Source organism: Parus major, chromosome 4, assembly GCF_001522545.3.
Source record: "Parus major isolate Abel chromosome 4, Parus_major1.1, whole genome shotgun sequence".
NCBI lineage: Eukaryota > Metazoa > Chordata > Aves > Passeriformes > Paridae > Parus > Parus major.
The window spans coordinates 56176340-56195284 of NC_031771.1; the positions used below are offsets into that span (position 1 = coordinate 56176340).

Here is an 18945-nt window from a genome sequence, read left to right on the forward strand (position 1 = left end):
ATTTATCTTTTAGCAGCTGCATTGCTCTCCTTTGTTCAGCACAGACAGGTTTCATAAATTTGTGGCAAAATCCCTATCACAGCCATAATCAGTGTTTTTCTAAGCTGTAACTCTAAATCACACTTTGTGAGAAAGCAGCTTCTGAATGATGAAACTGCCTGATTTTAGAAATAGGTGATAAGAGAGGATTTCCCCAACTTGGCTGACACAATGACAGTCACAAATCCAAGGTAAGATAACTCATATTGTTAAATATACTGGGTCAGATCTCTCCCCTAGTTCCTCTGCACAGCTTGTATAGGTATTTTTGTTGCTAGTCTGTTGGATAAGCAAGTTCTAAGCACATGTAAAGCCAGGAAATCCATTCCTACATCCATCTCCACACAGGCCAAGACAGAAGGGGACCATTAAGACTATCTGGTATGGTGTAATTCATAACATCATACAGTGAGCTCAGCCTAGAGAGTTACTTCAGCATTTCGGGGCACATAGATTTAGGTGGGAAATAAGAATGGGGTAACAGCTGTATGATGGCTCCTTGACAAAAAAAATTCCACTCTTCTATTTCAGATTACGATAATAAATTCTGGCTGGTCTGCTACTGAACAGGATATAAAGTTCTTGTAGTTGTAAGTCTAGCTTCTTGTACCCTTCCCAGCTTTGCAGTATTTGCAGAGCCCTACACTTTCTGTGCACTTTTAAACATAAGAAGGCAAAACAAAGATTACAAAACGCAAACCAGAATATTCTTTGAAATCAGACTTAGAAATAAATATGAAAAAACTTGCCTCAGGAACACTTCATTTTTTCATTAACAGTTTAACTAGTGGTAGTCTAGTGATACACTGAGGATAATTGCAACAGCTTTTTAACATTGGGAACCAAGTTGTTAAGTTACTTTTCCTAGTTGCTTATAGAAAAACAGGGTAGATCAAATTCTTAAATAGGAGTTTCACAGCTTCAAAGCTAGCAAAATGCAGCTTAATTCAGTAAACAAGAAACAGAATACTTTTCCTTTTATAACTGCTTACAGCTTACATAGTGTCTGGTACCAGTGCTTTTGAACTTGAGCTGGTCAAGCCACTCAGAGGGAAGGATACCTGAAACCCAACCTCCTTGGGAAGGCAAGAATGGAGTCATACAATCACATCCCATTATGTCAGAACACATATGGCATCCACTAGTACTAACAGGGTACTGAAGTCCCCACTGCACTCCCCAGTAAATCTGCTCATGAAGATTATACTGAAAATCCATTTAATCATCATCCTCTACCAGAAGAGAAACCATTAATTAAAATAAAACAGGCCAAAGAAAACCAAAACCACATAAAAACATCAAACAAAAACCAACACAACAGAAAAAAAAAATCCAGCTGTGTCTTGTATGTCAGAGATACAAATGCATGCTCAGAAGTGCAGTGGCAGTATCACAGCAGTGGACTGTTCATCACTAAATCAAGAAGGGCTAAGAAAATCAGGTTTTTCAGAAGCAATCAGGATAATTAGCCAAGATATACACAGATAAAGAATGGAGAAAGGAAGAAAATAAATTACTCTGAACTTTCATCCTTGCCAATATGAGAGCAATTCATAAGAAGCTTGGGCTAGAAGGCAACTTGGTTTATTTGTCACTTTTAACAGTGGGTGAAGAGTACAATGAAGACAGTGACCATCAAGTGGGAAGATTTCACCAGTCTAGAAAAATGAGTAGGTGAAATTGCAAAGAAAATGTAAACCTAAAAAGGAATAGACAAGAATTCAGATGAACTAATAGTTTTCATATAGAAATTACATTATGATAATCTGCAATTCTGCCCTTAATGAAAAGGAAGAATAGGCAACACAGTGAGAGATGAACTGAACTTTGCTGAGCTCAAACAGAAAGATCAAAATACAAAGTGCAAATTAGTTCTGATTTCTATTGAAAAGTCTAAAGGAACACAGCATGCAGGGACACAAAAAAGGATCAAGCACAGGATAAGACACAACTGGGAAGGGATGCCAGTGATAGCAAGAGATTGCTCTGCAAACATTACTGTAAGAAACACTTAAGAATGTGGTCTTGACCTGTTGCTAAACAGAGAAGTAAAATTATATGCATTGTATGAATTAATTCTAGATGTTTATTGCTTTGTTTTAGTCTTTATTGCACTAACTTTCATCATTAATGTCACTTGAAAACTGCAGTTACTATTCCTTTTAGCTTACTGCTTTTAAATCACCTGGGCCAAATTGAATATCTCTGTCATTTTAAAAAGATCGTAATTCTTTGTTGATATTACCATCAGGCTGCTGAGTGAACAGTGTGTGAGAGAGAGCTACGTGAACCAGGTCATAGCACAAGTGTACCTGAAGGTGCAGTGGCTCCTGGGACAACACTGAAGGTAAACTTGGTGAAGTGCATATCCCTCCTATCTGTGTGACAAAGCTGTGCTCTTGAATGGAACTAACCGACTTCCAAAAAAGCCCAAGGCGTATGCACATTCATACAGTGGGCAGAGACAGCAGACCAAGCCCTGGAATAAAATGGGAAATGCATCAAATGACAAGATGTCCTCACTGCCAAGAACAAGGAGAGAATAAGCAAATGACAGATTGATAAAAAGAAAAAGGTTAGCAACTGTCTTTCAAAATAGGGTTAAAGGGACAAAAAAAGCACAGAACACTTGTAGACCACTCACTCTAGAAAAAATACAGGAATAAATAAGCAATATTTAAGCACTTGGGAAAGAACAGAAAGATTACCAGTACCCAAGATGTATCAGCAGTACATCATGGGCAGCGTAATTTACTGCTGGGATGCAGTAACAGATCTTTACTGTTGGATAGATGAAAAGCAATCACTCCTGTGTTTTGGTATGGCTGTTGTTATCATCCTACACAACATTTTCATAAGCTACCAATGAATAAATGAGTTAAAAGAAATAAGCACCATATGAATGTGAAACTGCAAAGTTGAACTTAGGGGTAATTATATACCAAAACAGAAGGAAACACTGAGTTGTGTTTCACAGGATTTTGTCCCAAATCTGATGCTATTTAATATTTTCATTAATAATTCAGCAGAATGGACTATATACTTACTAAGCTTTCAGATGTATAAAGTTAAGCAAATTAAAACCATATCAAGAGAACAAGACTTCAATTCAAAACAATATTGCTTGGAGAAATGACACAAAGAATTTCAATAGGGAATGGTCAGAAGCTGTTTGCTGCAGCAAGAACAATTATCTGAACCCACAGAGACTGGGGAACAACTGATTAGGGAACAGTTCTTCAGAAAGTCATCTGGGATCATATTGTATCATAAGCTAAACACAACAACAACATGTTGTTGCATAAAAAATCATCATTACAATGGGATACTTTATTCTAGTAACATGGATAGGGGAACAGGAAAAAGCAGAATGAGAATATGAAATCTTCACAGAAAGAAGTATTTAAAAGCAAGGAAAACACTAGTGATTCTCTTTTTGGATGTTGCAGCCATGGTCCTTCCAGCCTAACATTTCTATGATCCTATTTTGCTGGCAAAGCGCAAGGAAGCAAAGCCAGTGTTACACAAGCTTTTGGAATTAGTAATTATGCTGTTTCATAAAATATCTTCTGCTTACTAATCCAATGAAGGTAACAAATCTAGAAGAAAAAAATGATTTTCCTCCAACAATGTATTACAAAAAAAGTTAGAAGCAATAAGCAGAAATAAATCAGTTGTAAAATAATATTTTCCCAACTTACCACCTGTAGATCCTGCCTTGCAAATCCATTCAGAAATGCTCCCATGTGTTAAGAGAACATACAAATATGTATAACCTTAGCCACAAATACAGCAGTCACATCTTTCCCTTTGAGCATCTAGTATATTTTAAATTGTTTAATTTCTTACTTAACTAAGTTTTATGCCTTTTCATTTACTGTCTTTTCCATACAAATGCTGTCTGACATAAATCCAAGCTAAAAGGTCCTCAATTCAAATGAGAAAATATCCCATAACAACTTCTACGTGCTTTTTTATTTTTTTAATTTTAGACCTTTGGTGTGAAAGCCTCAGCCACTAGAATAGGCAATACAGGCAAACTCGAATTAGCATTTTCCGTTTTGTAAAATATTGGTGAGTTATTCCAGAGTGCTACTATAAAAAAATATTATTTTTGAAGTATGAGATACTAATTCAGTGTAATTTAAAAATAAATAAATAAATAATTACATACATACATAATTCGAAAATAATTCCCTGGATAAAATACACTCCTCCAGGAATGAAGTCTTTATAGATCACCTACATGTTTTACTATCTCAATACAACAAAGCAGGCCTTACTTCTTGTAAAAATGTGACTAAGTCAAAAAAGAATGCAGCCTGGAGTACAGGAGTCAGTAAAACACTATTTTCAGAGTCCTTTAATGGCTACTTCTTTTATTGTTAAATACAAAGAAACACTCTCCACAAAACGCTGTGTATGCATTCCATTATTTTCTATTAAGTGGCAAATGCTGTAACTGATTTATTGCCTTGAGACAGAGATAGATAAATGCTAGGGCAAGAGGCATAATTACTGGGCATTAACATTACTTTTCAAGACTGAAAGATAATTTGTTAATAATTTTTTCAAGGTATGTTATTTGTAATTAACAACAAATGTTCAAGCACTTAACTGTACAGGAGGACCACAGAAGCATGTAATGAAGATACATCAAAAGCCACCCCCAACAAAAGCAGCCTTTCTGGTGGAAAAAGGGACATTTCTATTCACAAGTCATCTACACTACACTGATCAACTACATAAGTATCTCTGCAGTTGCAAAACACAATTAATTGGATGTCTAATAATTCCAGATGGAAAGCTCTTCTCTCAAGTATTTTTCTTTTAAGTATGAGGTGTTCTGTGATAAAAATCTAGAATTCTCACAATTCCTTTCCAATTAAACATTCTCATTAGAACAGTAGGAATAATGACTGGAATTAAAATACCTAAACCTTTCTTCAGAGAAACTGAAGGCTGTGAAGGAATCCCAAGAGGATCATTTCAAATTTCCAGGTGTTAGGGTACTACAACTAGTTCCTTGAAGTATATTTAACACAAACATATGAATTACCTTGGTGATTCAGTGATCAAAATCATGAAGAAGTTGATGATGAAAAGCAAAGGCACAAGTTGTTCACAGATGAGACATGAGACAAGTTAGCAAAGACTGAAGATGGGATCTTCTCCTAACACACTGTGAAAGGCAGTGTAGGAAAGCACTACAGAAAATGGACTGAGAAGAAGAATACAGAATGTGTAGCAGACAATATAATTAAGAATGGGACCTCATCTGAAATCCTCATCTGAAAGGAGTTATTGCTTAATAAGAAAAAATTAAAAAGTACCCACATCTTGTTAACAACTTCAGGACTCAAGAGTCCCTGTCTTCTCCTTTCCAGGAAAAGTGATTAACTCATGTGCACTGGTTTTGCTTGGGATAGAATTAATTTTCTTCCCAGCAGCGAGAATGGGGTTTGTGTTTTGGATTCATGTTAGAAACAGTGCTGATAACTCAGGGATGTTTTTGTTATTGCTGGGCAGGGCTTACACAGAACCAAGGCCTTTCCTGCTCTGCATCCCACCCCACCAGTGAGGAGGCTGCAGGTGCAGAAGGAACTAAGAGGGGACGCATCCAGGGCAGCTGACCCCAAGTGACCACATGGATATTCCAGATCATATGGCTTCATGCTCAGCACATACAGCTGGGGAAAGAAAAGAGGAAAAGGGGAGCATTTGGAATGATGGCATTTGCCTTCCCAAGTCACTGTTACATGTGATGGAGCCCTGCTTTCCTGGGGATGGCTGAACATCTGCCTGCCCACGGTGAATAATTTCCTTGCTTTGCTTGGTATGTGGCTTTTTCTTTCCTTATTAAACTCCCTTTATCTCAACCCATGATTTTTCTCACTTTTACTCTTCTGATTTTCTCCCCCATCCCACTATAGGGGCATTAAGTCTACAGAGCCACTCGCTCACTAATAACTTCCTTATCACGGAAGGCAAAACCCTACCTGTAAGAGAAAGGAAATAAATCCTAATAAACAGGAGAGGATAAAGGTGCAGTGGCCTGTACACCAGCAAGCTTAGATCACTACATCATGAATTTCACGTGTTTTGCCACTTAGGTATTTTATAGGTAATAGTCAAATCAAGAAGAAGGTGAATAAACAACTACTAAGTCAGTTTAAGTATTTTCATTAAGTAGCTGAAGTTTGATAAAATAGGTCAGGGCCTTGGTTTCAAATACCCACTCTTCCAACTGACTTTCTCACTGCTAAAAATTTTCCTCTAAAAATGAATTAAAGACATCTCCTCTGCAGAAGGATATTCCATGTATGCCAAAAATAAAAACTCCATTATTAAAGAATCCATAGTCTTCAAAGGTAAGGTCAAAGAAGCAATCAAGAACCTGGTTGTAACACATTATGAAGAAGTTTCAAAAGGCACACAATAAAACAACTGGGTAACTCAAAAGCTCAATTTCACCAATACATTGGTTGATATACAATATACAATATACAATACAATAGCTGGGAGAATAAACAGCAGGACTGACAAAATACAGAGTAGTAATTCTGTTAATGAAATTTGACATCTCCTATATAAATTTCAGCACAGCCTTTTAGTATTAAATTGTTCAAAAGCTGTCCCCATTACTTAAGTATTGAATAGTTGTTAAAACTGCTGTCTTGAGTGAGACATTTACTAAGACTGCAAGACTGACAGCACACATGCTGTGATGTTCTTTGCATCCATGAAGCAGAACAGCACAAATAATCCAATATGGAATTTGACATTTTTATGTCAAATTAAACAAACAATTTAAGTTTGACCATTAAGAACAGAATCAACTGCAATCATAGATGAGATATGCAGAATTATTTTATGGTTTAATAAAGGAAATTACACTTCTTTGCTGTCCTTAGTTAAGACTTGGGTAGGGGGAGAGGAAGGTGAAAAGTACTGGGAATTACCATGATAACTCGTTGCAACTTATTTACAAAAAGAACATTAAAAATTTATGGAAATCAAAATAACCTAGACACACTTTTACTCTAACCACTTCCATTGTATGCACAGTAGTGTTAATAAAATACAAATACTACCCAAAATTTAATCGCTGCTGACTGCTCTTACTGGAATTATTTGCAGTTTCACAACCTCTGCACACACGAAGTTTTCATACTGTACACCCAGTTTTGCCAGTATTAAATTGCTGGCTCCACCTAGTGTTGTTCATGCCCTATTCCAATAGGCACTGAAAAGCAGAGAGCCAGGCATAACACAGAGCTGTGCACTACTGCTTGCTCCTTGGAAAAACATCCCTCATCCACCTCACAGAACTGTGCACACCCAGAGCAGCATTTTCACCAGCACTGACTGAAGAGCTCCCACGGCCTCTCACTTAGCCAAAAGAAGCCACCTTCCTTAACTCTTGTGGAGACAAAAAAGGGAGCCAGAAGTCTTCTGATAACTTACTCAGAACACACTTTGATTCCACTGATGAGGCAGTATTGCTGTCACTGTGACAGACCCTTTCAAGATCAGAGATGTTTCTCAGAAAAACTGCTCCTCCAATATGGACTGAGCCTAAGGAATAGCAGATGGCTCATCTCTCTTTTCTGGGAAAAGAGTATCTGGATACCACTTATATTTGGTATCTAAGAAGCTTTTAACACAAAATGATTTTAGGCTGCATTTTATCTACCCTGATTGAAGCAACAGCTCAGCTTTAGTCAGGGTTGTGTCAGAACTGGAATGCAGACAGGGCTGATTCACCAGTTTGCATGTAACCAAGTTTCACTACAGAACAAATCTTACAGTTCTTAAATGCTACAATGGTTTGTACTCAGTTCACCAAAATACAAGCTGCACTAACATTCAGATCTTATGATAACTTGACTTAGTATCTGCAGACCAGAAGATACTATTTTTTTCTTACAAACGAATTCTGTAAATTCATGTTTTCATCTTCTAAAAGTCCTACTACTAAAGTTACCTACAGGTAAACAGATAACAGTAGTTTTGAATGCTTCCTAGTGGCTGAAGAGAATCAAAACTTTTTTCACACAATAATAACTACCACAGTCTTTGCCACAGAAAAACTAATCTTATGCTGCTGTCCTCTAGCACCATCTTCTCACTGAATTCCTTCATCTGGAATTCACATTCTAGAGCCTGAAGAGTTTGCATCATTGTCCTCCAGGACCTGCTGATGCTACTGGACTTTATACTTTGGCCTGACAGGTAGGTTTAGTATCAGAGAGTAAAAGGGAAAACCTGGATCACCCTGCTGTCCCAGGAACCCCTTCAGAAACTTACTCTGCAGGTCCTTAAAACGTGTGGGACTTTGACTGTCAGGCTGTTTTCTTTAAGAACTCACTCCTAAGAGTCGGAAATCATCTTCAGATTCTGAGTCTCATTTTATTCAGGCACCCTGTTTTCTTGTGACAGCACTATTCTTTCATCTTATAGTGGTTTACAGTAAGCCAATTAATAACAATCTCTGTTTTGGTTTCAGTCATTATGCCTTTAGGTTTTAAAGATGTTCACTTTATAAACATTAAGATAAATAAATAAAAAATAGATAAAGCCATTTAAATACAGTGCACACTTACCTGTAAGCATTAATATAATCCTTTCTGTGTTGTAGAAGAAAATCTTTCAGCTTTCCAATATGAGAAATCTAAATTAATAGAAATCATAATTAAATTTCAGATAACGATTTATTTTAGGTTTTAAGTTTAGTATTCTTTACTTCCAAAATGAATTCATAAATTTCTTAATATATCATTAAATAGAATAATAAAATTTACTCTTTTTTACTAGAATTTTCAGATTTTCCAAGCAATCAATACATAAAAATAATCTAAGAAAGATCTGTTGTATTGAAGTCCATCTTGGAGAATAGCAGTAAAAATACATGTCTTCTTCCCAAAAAGCATAAACTAAATGGTAAATATAACTACAATACTAAATGTTAAAAATATTAAATACGGTAACACAAAACATTATCTAAATTCTCAATCCAGAATTTAATGTACATTTTGGAAATAAATTCATTTTGGAAGACCACACAAGAAATTTTTTAATTCTTTACTGACCAGGTATACACATTAAATTCAGCTATCAAAACTCATATGGCAAGGTACTAACCCTCTCCCTTCTACTTTTTCCATAATACAGTGACCACTTTGTGCCCAAACTAAAGTAGTATCTCTGCTGATAATCATTAGTAATCTTTGTCAGATCATACATCCCAATTAAATTTCCACTTCTGAATTTCTACCTCATTCTGGGTAACATTTTCTATAAATCACTTTATTTTCTTTTTAAAGAAATATTTACAAAGATCTTTTGGAAAGCCAAAAAAAAAAAAATCTGAAACAACTTCTGCAAACTTCAGTCTGATTTAAAAGATTTGGTGTAGCATAAGACACAGCTTATTTTAGAGAATGGAGGAACTACAGAAGTGTATCTTCATTCACCAGAGAAATGAAGAGAAGACATGATCAGTAAAGGGAAAAGGGAAGAGAATTCTATACATTAGCAGTATATATTTTCCAATGCAACTTTTAAAACTATATTCTCAAAGAGTAATTAATAATTCAGTGTAGGCAAAGCATGCAAGGAATTTTACAAAAAACAAAAGTTGGTTTTGTTTACAATAAATACGGTTTACTCCATGTATCTGGGAAAAAGTATCAGAAACTGTTCAAGTCTTAAAATCCCATTTTCATGCAAATGATCTTTGCAATTAAACAAACAAACAAACAAACAAAAAACAAACTATAGAGAAAGAATATAGAATAGTTTGGATAAATAGAAGATTAATTCCCCCAATTTTTTTTTTTTTTTTCAAAAGCAGCTCTTTGAGAAGAACTGCAAGGAAAAAACATACTTAGTAAGACCACAATAAATTGTACAACTCAAGATAAGTGTTTCCTTGTGCAAATAAATAAGCCTCCATTTCCAGATTATTATTATTTGGTCTGTTTCAGTTTTACTCTAATTCATCATATTGAATATGGATTTTCCCAGTCTTCACGTTTGAAGTTTTCTGTGTGGTTAACCCAGGAAAACTCGTCCCACTCATAGCAAACTGAGTTCTGTCAGTACCTTCAGGAGCTTCCCAAAATGTGTTAGCACCATTACACACAGGGAGGGAAATACTGCAATTGCTACAAGACAAACAAGGCACAAAGGGTAAGCTAAACCATTCTACAGATGTTCCTTCTCATCGCCACTTAACTTATTATTTGTACAGTAATCTCCTTCTCAACTCAGATTTGGTATGTCATCAAATTTGCTGAATAGATAAATGAAGCTTGACTATGAAAGCAAAACATCTAAAACAGTTATACAGTGTTCCAGTGGAACAATAATTAATATGCAGAAAAGTACTACAGAGGACAAAACAAATGTGAAATAAGAAACATTTCAAAACATTTACATTAATGCAGAAGAAAACACTAAACTAGAATATAGATTTGTAAGCAATAAATCTTAATATTACTGCAATAGTTACAATTTGGGAGTGATTAACAAGCAGAAAGAATCAGGATGACAAGCAAGAGCACTGCCTTACAGTAATTAATTCATCTAGTCACAAAGAGCATTCTATTTAGGCTAAAATTGTCATCATGTGTTTGAATTGCACTGACCCCACTTTGCCTCTCCTTCATTTGTAAAGCTATTTTCATGAATTTAGAATGACACCGTTATGCCCATACTCACATCAGGCTCTTAGTTCCCAAGATTTGCATCAGAAGTGAGACTTCTTGTTTAAGTTTCCCTCAAATTCTAACAGCATCTTCTGCAATCCTGTACTGCAGATATTTTTTTTGCCTTTTGTTACCATGTACTACTGGCGTAGCTTTGAACTCAATTTGTCATAACCACATGAGCAAAATTAACTTTTGTTATTAAAAAGACGATCTCACTAGTATTAAAGTGAGGAAATTTTCATTTTATTTTAAAAAATTGATTGGTGTTTTGTATGATGTTTGACTTTTTTGTAGACACAAAATATCCCTCATTATACAAACATAATTCTTAGCAGTATCTTCAGTGTCACCAACATGCAATTATTCTGGTGTTATCAGAGACCCACCATACACTCTTTACAAAGTTATCAAGCTTCAGCCTAAAGGGAATAAGGCTTCTCCCTATTACAACTGAGTGGTTTTATTAGAATCCTATTGCTCTTATTATTGTTAAGTTATTGTCTAACTCCTGGTTTTACTGATTACCAACATCTGTACATCACTTCTTGCTTCAGAATGGTCCTTTCCCTTAAAAATCCTGCTTCCCTGCATGTGTGTTTGACTTTAATGTTAGTAATTCTATCTATCTATCTATCTATCTATCTATCTATCTATCTATCTATTTATCTACCATAGCCCAGAAAAATAACCCAAATCTTTTATTTCCTTCTCACAAAGCAGTTCTGAATTTGTGGAACCCACTGCTTTCCTCTGCATTTGTTCCAGTTTGTATGCATCCACTTCCAATGCAAATGACTAGAAAGGCATTTACTGGTATTGATTGCTTTTTAACTATTTCTGCTGGAAACACCTTTTTTTGTACTATTTTTTCTAGATCCCAGCATATATATTGCTTTTACGCCACAGGTCCATGGCTTTTTCCTTATTAATTTAGTCTAGAGTCCATGACTAAACCGTTCCTCATCTATCACATAATCACATGACAAATCCACACTTTTTGCTAGTTTTCTTTTTATTAAGATAGCTAAAGAATGTTTTAACTTTAAGAGGGTTTTAACACCATTAGCTACCCATTGTGAATTTGGCCAAATCTAACTTTATCTCTGTAAAAAAAGTCTTCCCTTCTGCACCAGTTTTCTTGGCCAGTCTATCTTTCTCATCCTGCTTTCCACTGCCTCTAGGGTAAGTTTTTGTATCTTCTCTAATTAATCTTTCAAGTAGATCTAGTGGAATTTTAAGTCCTACTTGCATTTCAGCACACCCATTTTTCCACTCCATTTACCCATCCATCATAACTGCAACTTCCAATTTGCTCTACATGCCTGCTTTCAAAACATTTATACCACCAGTTCACACAGGTGTCAAAAGGATAGATGAGAGCAATTTGAAGAAGCACAAACACATCTGAGTATTTGCCTCTTGTCATGGTTCTCACTCTTTGCATCTGAAAATTGACTTTTTCTGAAAGCCTGGAGCAGAGAAATAAGCCTTTCCTTCAACCCTGAAATAAAGAAATTGTTTCCTTTCTTCCCCCTTACCCCCCCAGAGTTAGGACAGCTTACAGAAAAGCCCTTTGTAGTTGTAGCACTCTCGCACTACACAACTAAGCTTATCTTACAGGGAAGAACACTCCTGAGTTTCCAGGTAACTGTCATTTCTAAGGGAATCAGGGGAATAAAATAGCTTTCCTCACAATATTGTGAGTTATATCATTACAGCAACAGCATCTTCTTGGGTTTCTGTTCACTACCAGAATATGGTGCCTTATGTTCCTTCTAACAATGAAGGTCACTCGGCAAACTCCAAGCTCTCCCTCTTCTCTTCCCATTCGTACTGGCACTCCCTTAAGGGTCAATACCACACCCCAAAACAACGAAATTACTTTTTTTTTAATTACTCTTCTGTAAACAACTGGTTTCTTTCATTTCAGCTTCACAAATACCTATATCAGCATAAGGGAGAGCAGGAGCTGAACAGCACCAGTAGGGAACTTCCTACAAGATGCATCTGCCATGAATAGATAAGGTATATTTAATTATAACCTAAAAAATTAATCATGATAACCACCTAAGCTCAGGTCCTGAATCTGGAGACTCCAGGTGTTATTTAAATACCCCCAAGTGTAGTTCTGATGATGGAAACCCAACTGATTCTCTACAGTGAAGCAGCACCAGTTTGCCACTATGTGGCAAACAAAAGCATCAACATCATGCAAGTGAAAAACACTACAAATTCACGTAAAAGCCTGTAACATAACTTTTTTTAAGTTACTTTAGGTTCCAGTTTGCACTTGATCCTTACTGTAAACTATCTCTTTAATACATATATCTGTGTTTTATTGCCACTATAGATTTTTTAAACCACTCTTATTAAAACATAAAAGCAATTATTGCATCTAATGCAGGTCTGACACAAAAGGAAGCCGTGAATGGCTGCCATCTGCTACCACAGGTGGCATGCACAGCTCTATTTATACTAGGGGCCTGCACTAGAAATGGTAGATGCTCCTCTGCTTAGAGATTTCTCTAATGATTTCAGAGCAGGCTAAGTTGTTTAAAAAGATGAGAAACAGGAAAGCATTGCCTCCAAAGCAGCATCTTGATGAGATGCCGAGACTTTAGAATGAAGATGCTGACTACACTTCCTTCAGTCTCTCGGCAATACATACAGCACTTCTTTCCACTCCCAACAAAGAATTGATCACTCATGAAACAGTAGGTTCCAATTTGCATGCATTTAACCCACTGCAAGAAGCAGCAGCATTGTTTACGATTAAAATGATTGGAGTAGGGTCCCGTGACATATTGTAGACAGAATTCAACCATGCTGAATAGTCATTTTCATTGAACAAATATAGCATTTAATCAAATTTACTCTTCCATCAGAACAATGCACAACTATTTTCTACCATATAAAATTGACTGTTACACTTTGCGCTGTATTGCCACTCTGAATTTTTTAAAATGTTGTACTTTGTTAAAAGAATTACTTAAAACCAAAACATAACAGAAAGGCTTTTGTAAAAGTTGTGAGAGACACGGTATTTATTGTTGATTCAGCAGCACTAACAAGCACTGCTGACTGTAGTGCCATAGTAACCCTAAAAACAAGGGGGAAAAAAACCCTAAACAAAATTTTACATTTAATTATCCAATATGTTTGAAAAACATTATCTCCAGTGTCTTACCTAAACAGATTCCATCTACAGATTCATTAAAAGGTGACTATATTCTACAAGCCCCTTTGCAAGAAGTGGAAAACTTAATATTGTTTTAATATTAGTATCTAGACACCAATTATGTTTTCAATTCCAAACATATAGTCAAGCTGAACATTCCCATTGCCAATTTCAAGAGAATTTCTCAGTTTCAGTAAGACATCAGCTTATGAACAGGAACTGCACATTTCTACCAAAAAAAAGTAGGAATCCTAGGAGGAAATACTGTAATTAGTGCAAGAACATAAACTTGTTTTTCCAGTGTCTAAATCATATTAACAAAAAATTACAACAAAAAAATTACAAAAGAAAAAGGGAAATTTTCCATGGTTAGTGCATGTAAGGAAGATAAGTGTTTTGACTTCCGGAAGTCTGGAGTAAAACCCAAACAGTATAGATACTATAAATGGAAGCACAATTTATATTAAATAAATTTGAAAATAAGAGCTTTGCCTCTTACCTGAACTATTTCAGTTAAAACCTAGTTAGAAATGTTTTGATGCAGAAATCACTCCTATAGTGACCATTTCCAGTACAAACTACCTTTGACTAGATATATGAACTTTTTAAAAATACAACACAAGACAGGCCAGGTTCCACACTGGTTATATTTTACCTAGGTTATATTTTAAACACTGTCAGCCCATTGAATCAACACAGGCTCTTGCTGGATGTTGCTAAGAACTGACAAAATTTTTGCTTTTAAAGTACTGTTACCAGGATCCTACATTTCATAACTGGAACTTTCAAAAGATGAAATTATGTAATTCGCTGGTACAGTGACATGTAACACAGATTAAATAAATTAAGTTAAACTAAAGGAGCCGGAAGTCTGAATTTAATCGTGTGAAGACTGCTCTTTAAAGGATTTGCTGGCGAGTTCGCAGCAGGCCATGAGGTGGAGCTGTGTCCCCAGGATTGAGGGAGGGACGCACTGGCTGCCTCCACACATCAACCGGCCAGTTTGCAGCTGATTTGTCTCTTGAGGGGATACATTTGGTTTAGGTTTCCCCAGCAAACGTGAAAGTTTCTAAAATAGGTCACGCAGATCAATTGCTCTCGTAACCTGAGACCCAAAAGAGCAAATAATATCTAAACTGTAGCGTGGGGGTGGCCCGGAGCTGGAAGCGGGGAGCAGGAGGCGAGGAGACAGCCAGCCTGGCTACCTCTAATCTCAGGAAAATTGTGACTTTGTTCAGTTTCTGTTTTACATCAGCATATATGTTACAGCAAGGGGCAGAAAAACATTTTTTATTGCATTTTATTAGAAGTCTTGCATTTGATGCAAAGGAATTAAACAAGAATGGGGGACCTCATGTTACCAAAATGTGCCGTATATGGGACAAGAACGTGCAAAACTGAATTAATTGAATTAAAAGCCATGAAAAGGAAGAGTGAGGCTACTTGAAACTTCAAGGTAAAGATGGGACATTTAAAAAATATTCTTTGGAAGATGTTTAATATTATCAGTATTTTTCTAATTTAAAACAACACTTTTTTAAAAAATAAAATGAAAGCAAAATTTTAAGGAATCATTGCAGAAGATTTCATTTGTCAGTTGTGGAATACTGGAAGTTAAAACCTGTCTGTGGAATACCACAGGCAGCATTTGGCGCACATTAAGAAATCTTTAAACTGCAGTAAGAAGCAAAGCCAATTTCCTGACACCTGGTCTGGAGTAGAGAACACTTTATTTTGCTTAACATCAAACTTTCAAAAAGGAAAAAGTAAAAAAGCATTATTTTGTATATTTAAAAAAACAAAAAACAAAACCAGTTGGCTCTAAACAATTTTTTTAAATTTTTCTTTTGTTCTTGCTTTACTTAATATATTTTTATATATACTGTCTGTGGTTCAAAAATTATTTCACTGATTTATGTTACTGTCAGTTTACATTTAAATACTTTGCCTCTAACATGCACCTTAGATCTGCATTCGGTAATTTTTATTTTTTATTCATTGTTAATTACACACAATAGGAAATTTTGTAGTCAATAACTCACTATCTCAAAATGTTAGGCTTTTAGGCTGATACTATCTTACTATGCTTTCCAAAAAATAATCCAGAATTAGTGTAAGATTCAGTCAAATATACCAAGAAAAAATTATTCTTGCAATTTTGTGACACAACTGCTAGCATTTGTCATTCAAATCTCTTCTAATAAGAGTCAAACAAAAGTAAAATCCAAGAGATCAAAAACTCCAGTTTCCCACTGACCACAATAAAGACTGAAAGTACCCAGTATTATCACTAGGTTTCACTGGAGTGTTAGTTGGGGCTTATAAATGTTTTAAAAATGTGTAATGATATTGACAGCAAACTCTACCTGTACAGAAAAAATACTTTGAAGACACTGATTTTTATTTTCTTTTTAGGAAATTATCCTCAAATATATTGTATATGCTTAAAACTGTTTTTAATGCTTTGTACTTCTGGCATTTGTAAACAGAAGGGAAATAAAGTGTAATTTTTAGGGTAATTACTCAAAAATACTCAATTTCAACTCTGAACCAGAAAAAAGCAAAACACATAGACTAAGATAGAGCTCTGCATTAATGTTGTCATGGTTTCCTTAGCTCTTGTGGGAACACACTGGTTTGACACCGTCACATACAGAAGCCCATCCAGATATTCTGAAAATGGTCTGTAGACAGTCAATAGAAACATGAGTTAACCTGAAAAAGTTAACAGTAGGTTTCTTACAATGTAGCATCGTGCTAAATGGTTTTAGTAATTAGTTTTCATTTACTGTCAGCAGCAACAAATACCTGCAATTAAAAAAAAAGAAAGAGCACAACATCTGATTTTAATAAAACTTACTATTTCTCTTTTTCTTGTTTATTGTCAAACTCTAATCATAACTTTCTTTCACATTTATATTTTTACACAATCATCCAAAACCTCATTGACTAAAATATATACCCCACAACAATTGTGTGGGATGTTTTGGTTGAGAGATACAAGGAAATTGGTCAAAATACTTATTTACAATAACTGGCCTTTACCACTGCTGTTGAAAATGCTCCATTTACAACCTTTCAGTAAATGCATTCAACGTTGCTTGTGTCTTTCTGTAAGAGATATTTTCCTTGTCCCTTGTTCTCACAGTCTGAGCTCATTTTAGTCGTACATTTTCTTGGCTGAAAAATGTTCTATAATATAAAGAGAGACGTCCAGTCTCATTTAACAGATACTCAATAATAAATGGTTACTCTTCCTAACCATTATTATTAAACCTTTTGATTTTCTGAAAGGTTTTTGCGGTGCAATTCAGAGAGTTCCATGCACAAGTGCTTCACTCCGGGACCAAGCTGAATCTGTTCCAGCGTAAACCATTGCAGAGCACCGCAGGAGCTGGGCCCGGGGCAGGGGCCGAGCCTGGGGCTGGGGCGGACACCGGGACTGAGCCTGGGGCCGGGGCCGAGCCTGGGGCAGGGGCTTGAGACCGGGACTGAGCCCGGGGCCCGGGCTGAGACCGGGACTGAGCCCGGGGCCCGGGCTGAGACCGGGACTGAGCCCGATGCTGGGGCTGGGGCCGGGGCCGAGCCCGAGCCTGGGGCAGGGGCCGAGCCTGGGGCCGGGGTTGACACCGGGACAGGGGCCGAGCCCGAGGCGCCGCCGCGGCCGAGCTCCCTGAAGCCGCGGGCAGAGCTGAGCCTCGCTCAGGCTCCACAGTCCCTCTGCCAGGCCCTTCCCACTCAGAACTCTGTATTATCGATGTATTTACATTCATACACCCACACTGATGTAGAGCACGAACCGACACAACACCTATTCTGTTTCAAAAGTAGTATTCAGAGGGGCAAGTATTTCCCTGGATTTTCATCACTGGTACAATAATGTTCATAATGCAAAAATACTTCTATTACGTTTCATCACCTTAATTTGTATTACATAGACTGAATATTACTTTAGTGATTGTTCTAGCATTTATACCAAATAAGTTTCTCCCCCTCTAAAGCACCAACACCCAGGCAGAAATTAGATGCTTATGAATCCTTATGTAAAGAACACGTATAGATCAGGCACAAAAGCAATAAATAAATATACTGGAAATAAGCCAATTCTGTACACATTAAAATTTTAATCCAAGGGCTTTATGGTATCAACATAAAAATTAAGACAAAGGGCCCTTCTGCCCCCTCTTCTCATGTAACAAGAAATCCCAAGAGCTGGATCCTCTGCCCTAAATGGTAGGAGCTTCCTGGGCCCCGTAAATCCTTCTACACCTGATGCCGAGTGACTCATTGAGAGAGGCACCCAAATCCTCAGGAAACCCAGACAGAGATTTCCCATCAGGCACACACATCTCCTCTGCCCCACTTCAAATGCTCTGCTTCACTGCCTTTTCTGAGCAAGCCACTACTCCTTTGTTAGAGCACCTAGGAAATAGAACCATACAAAAAAATACCTCCTCCATCCCCAGGGAAAATAACTCTTCTCTACTAGTCCTTATAACGGCAAACTGAGGTGAGGAAAAATATAGTCACAAAAAAAAAAGGATAATCCTTTTAATATCTCTTAGACCAGAGAGGAATACTAACAGTCAATCTGAAATCCAAACATTAACCAATTCACCTCATCTTGTCCCTTTTTGAGAAATGTGTGTCTTAAAAATTGTTATCAAGGCAAACCATGTCAGGTTCTGAACTCTACAAAAAGGGCTAGAAATTTATCAGAGCACAAGTGGGACTAAAAGCACCAGAACAGTGACACCTTATCTTGTTCCCACTCGAGACTCTTCTGACCTTACCAAAGTCCAAGAGAAGAATCTCTTCCTCTAGAGCACACTGCCCTTCCATATTTCTATTAAATTAGCTACCATGACCAAATGACCATTATACTCCCACGGTAACATAATGAAGTGTCCATAAAAAGTATCTCTGAACCCCAGGATTTGCTCATGACAAAGTTTTTCATGCTGGTTTTCATCTGCCTAGGGGTATTTGCCAGCTGTTTTGCCTATGAAAAAA

At 36.6% G+C, this 18945-nt stretch overlaps 1 protein-coding gene across 2 annotated transcripts in view; it reads right to left on the reverse strand.

Annotated features, from left to right (window-relative positions):
* The window catches only part of STX18 (syntaxin 18), a 57705-nt gene that overhangs the window by 15358 nt on the left and 23402 nt on the right, over positions 1-18945 (reverse strand). Inside the window, exons 1-2 of one of the 2 annotated variants that reach the window (XM_019006400.2) lie at positions 8646-8713; positions 2352-2518 (exon numbers count right to left, since the gene is read on the reverse strand). Coding sequence is in view for 1 of the 2 variants with exons in the window: in XM_015624668.3 (XP_015480154.1) it covers positions 8646-8713 (68 nt within the window). In the remaining variant the exon portion in view is untranslated. Of the gene's footprint in view, positions 1-2351; positions 2519-8645; positions 8714-18945 lie in introns of those variants that run through there. The other variant, XM_015624668.3, reaches the window with a different exon arrangement.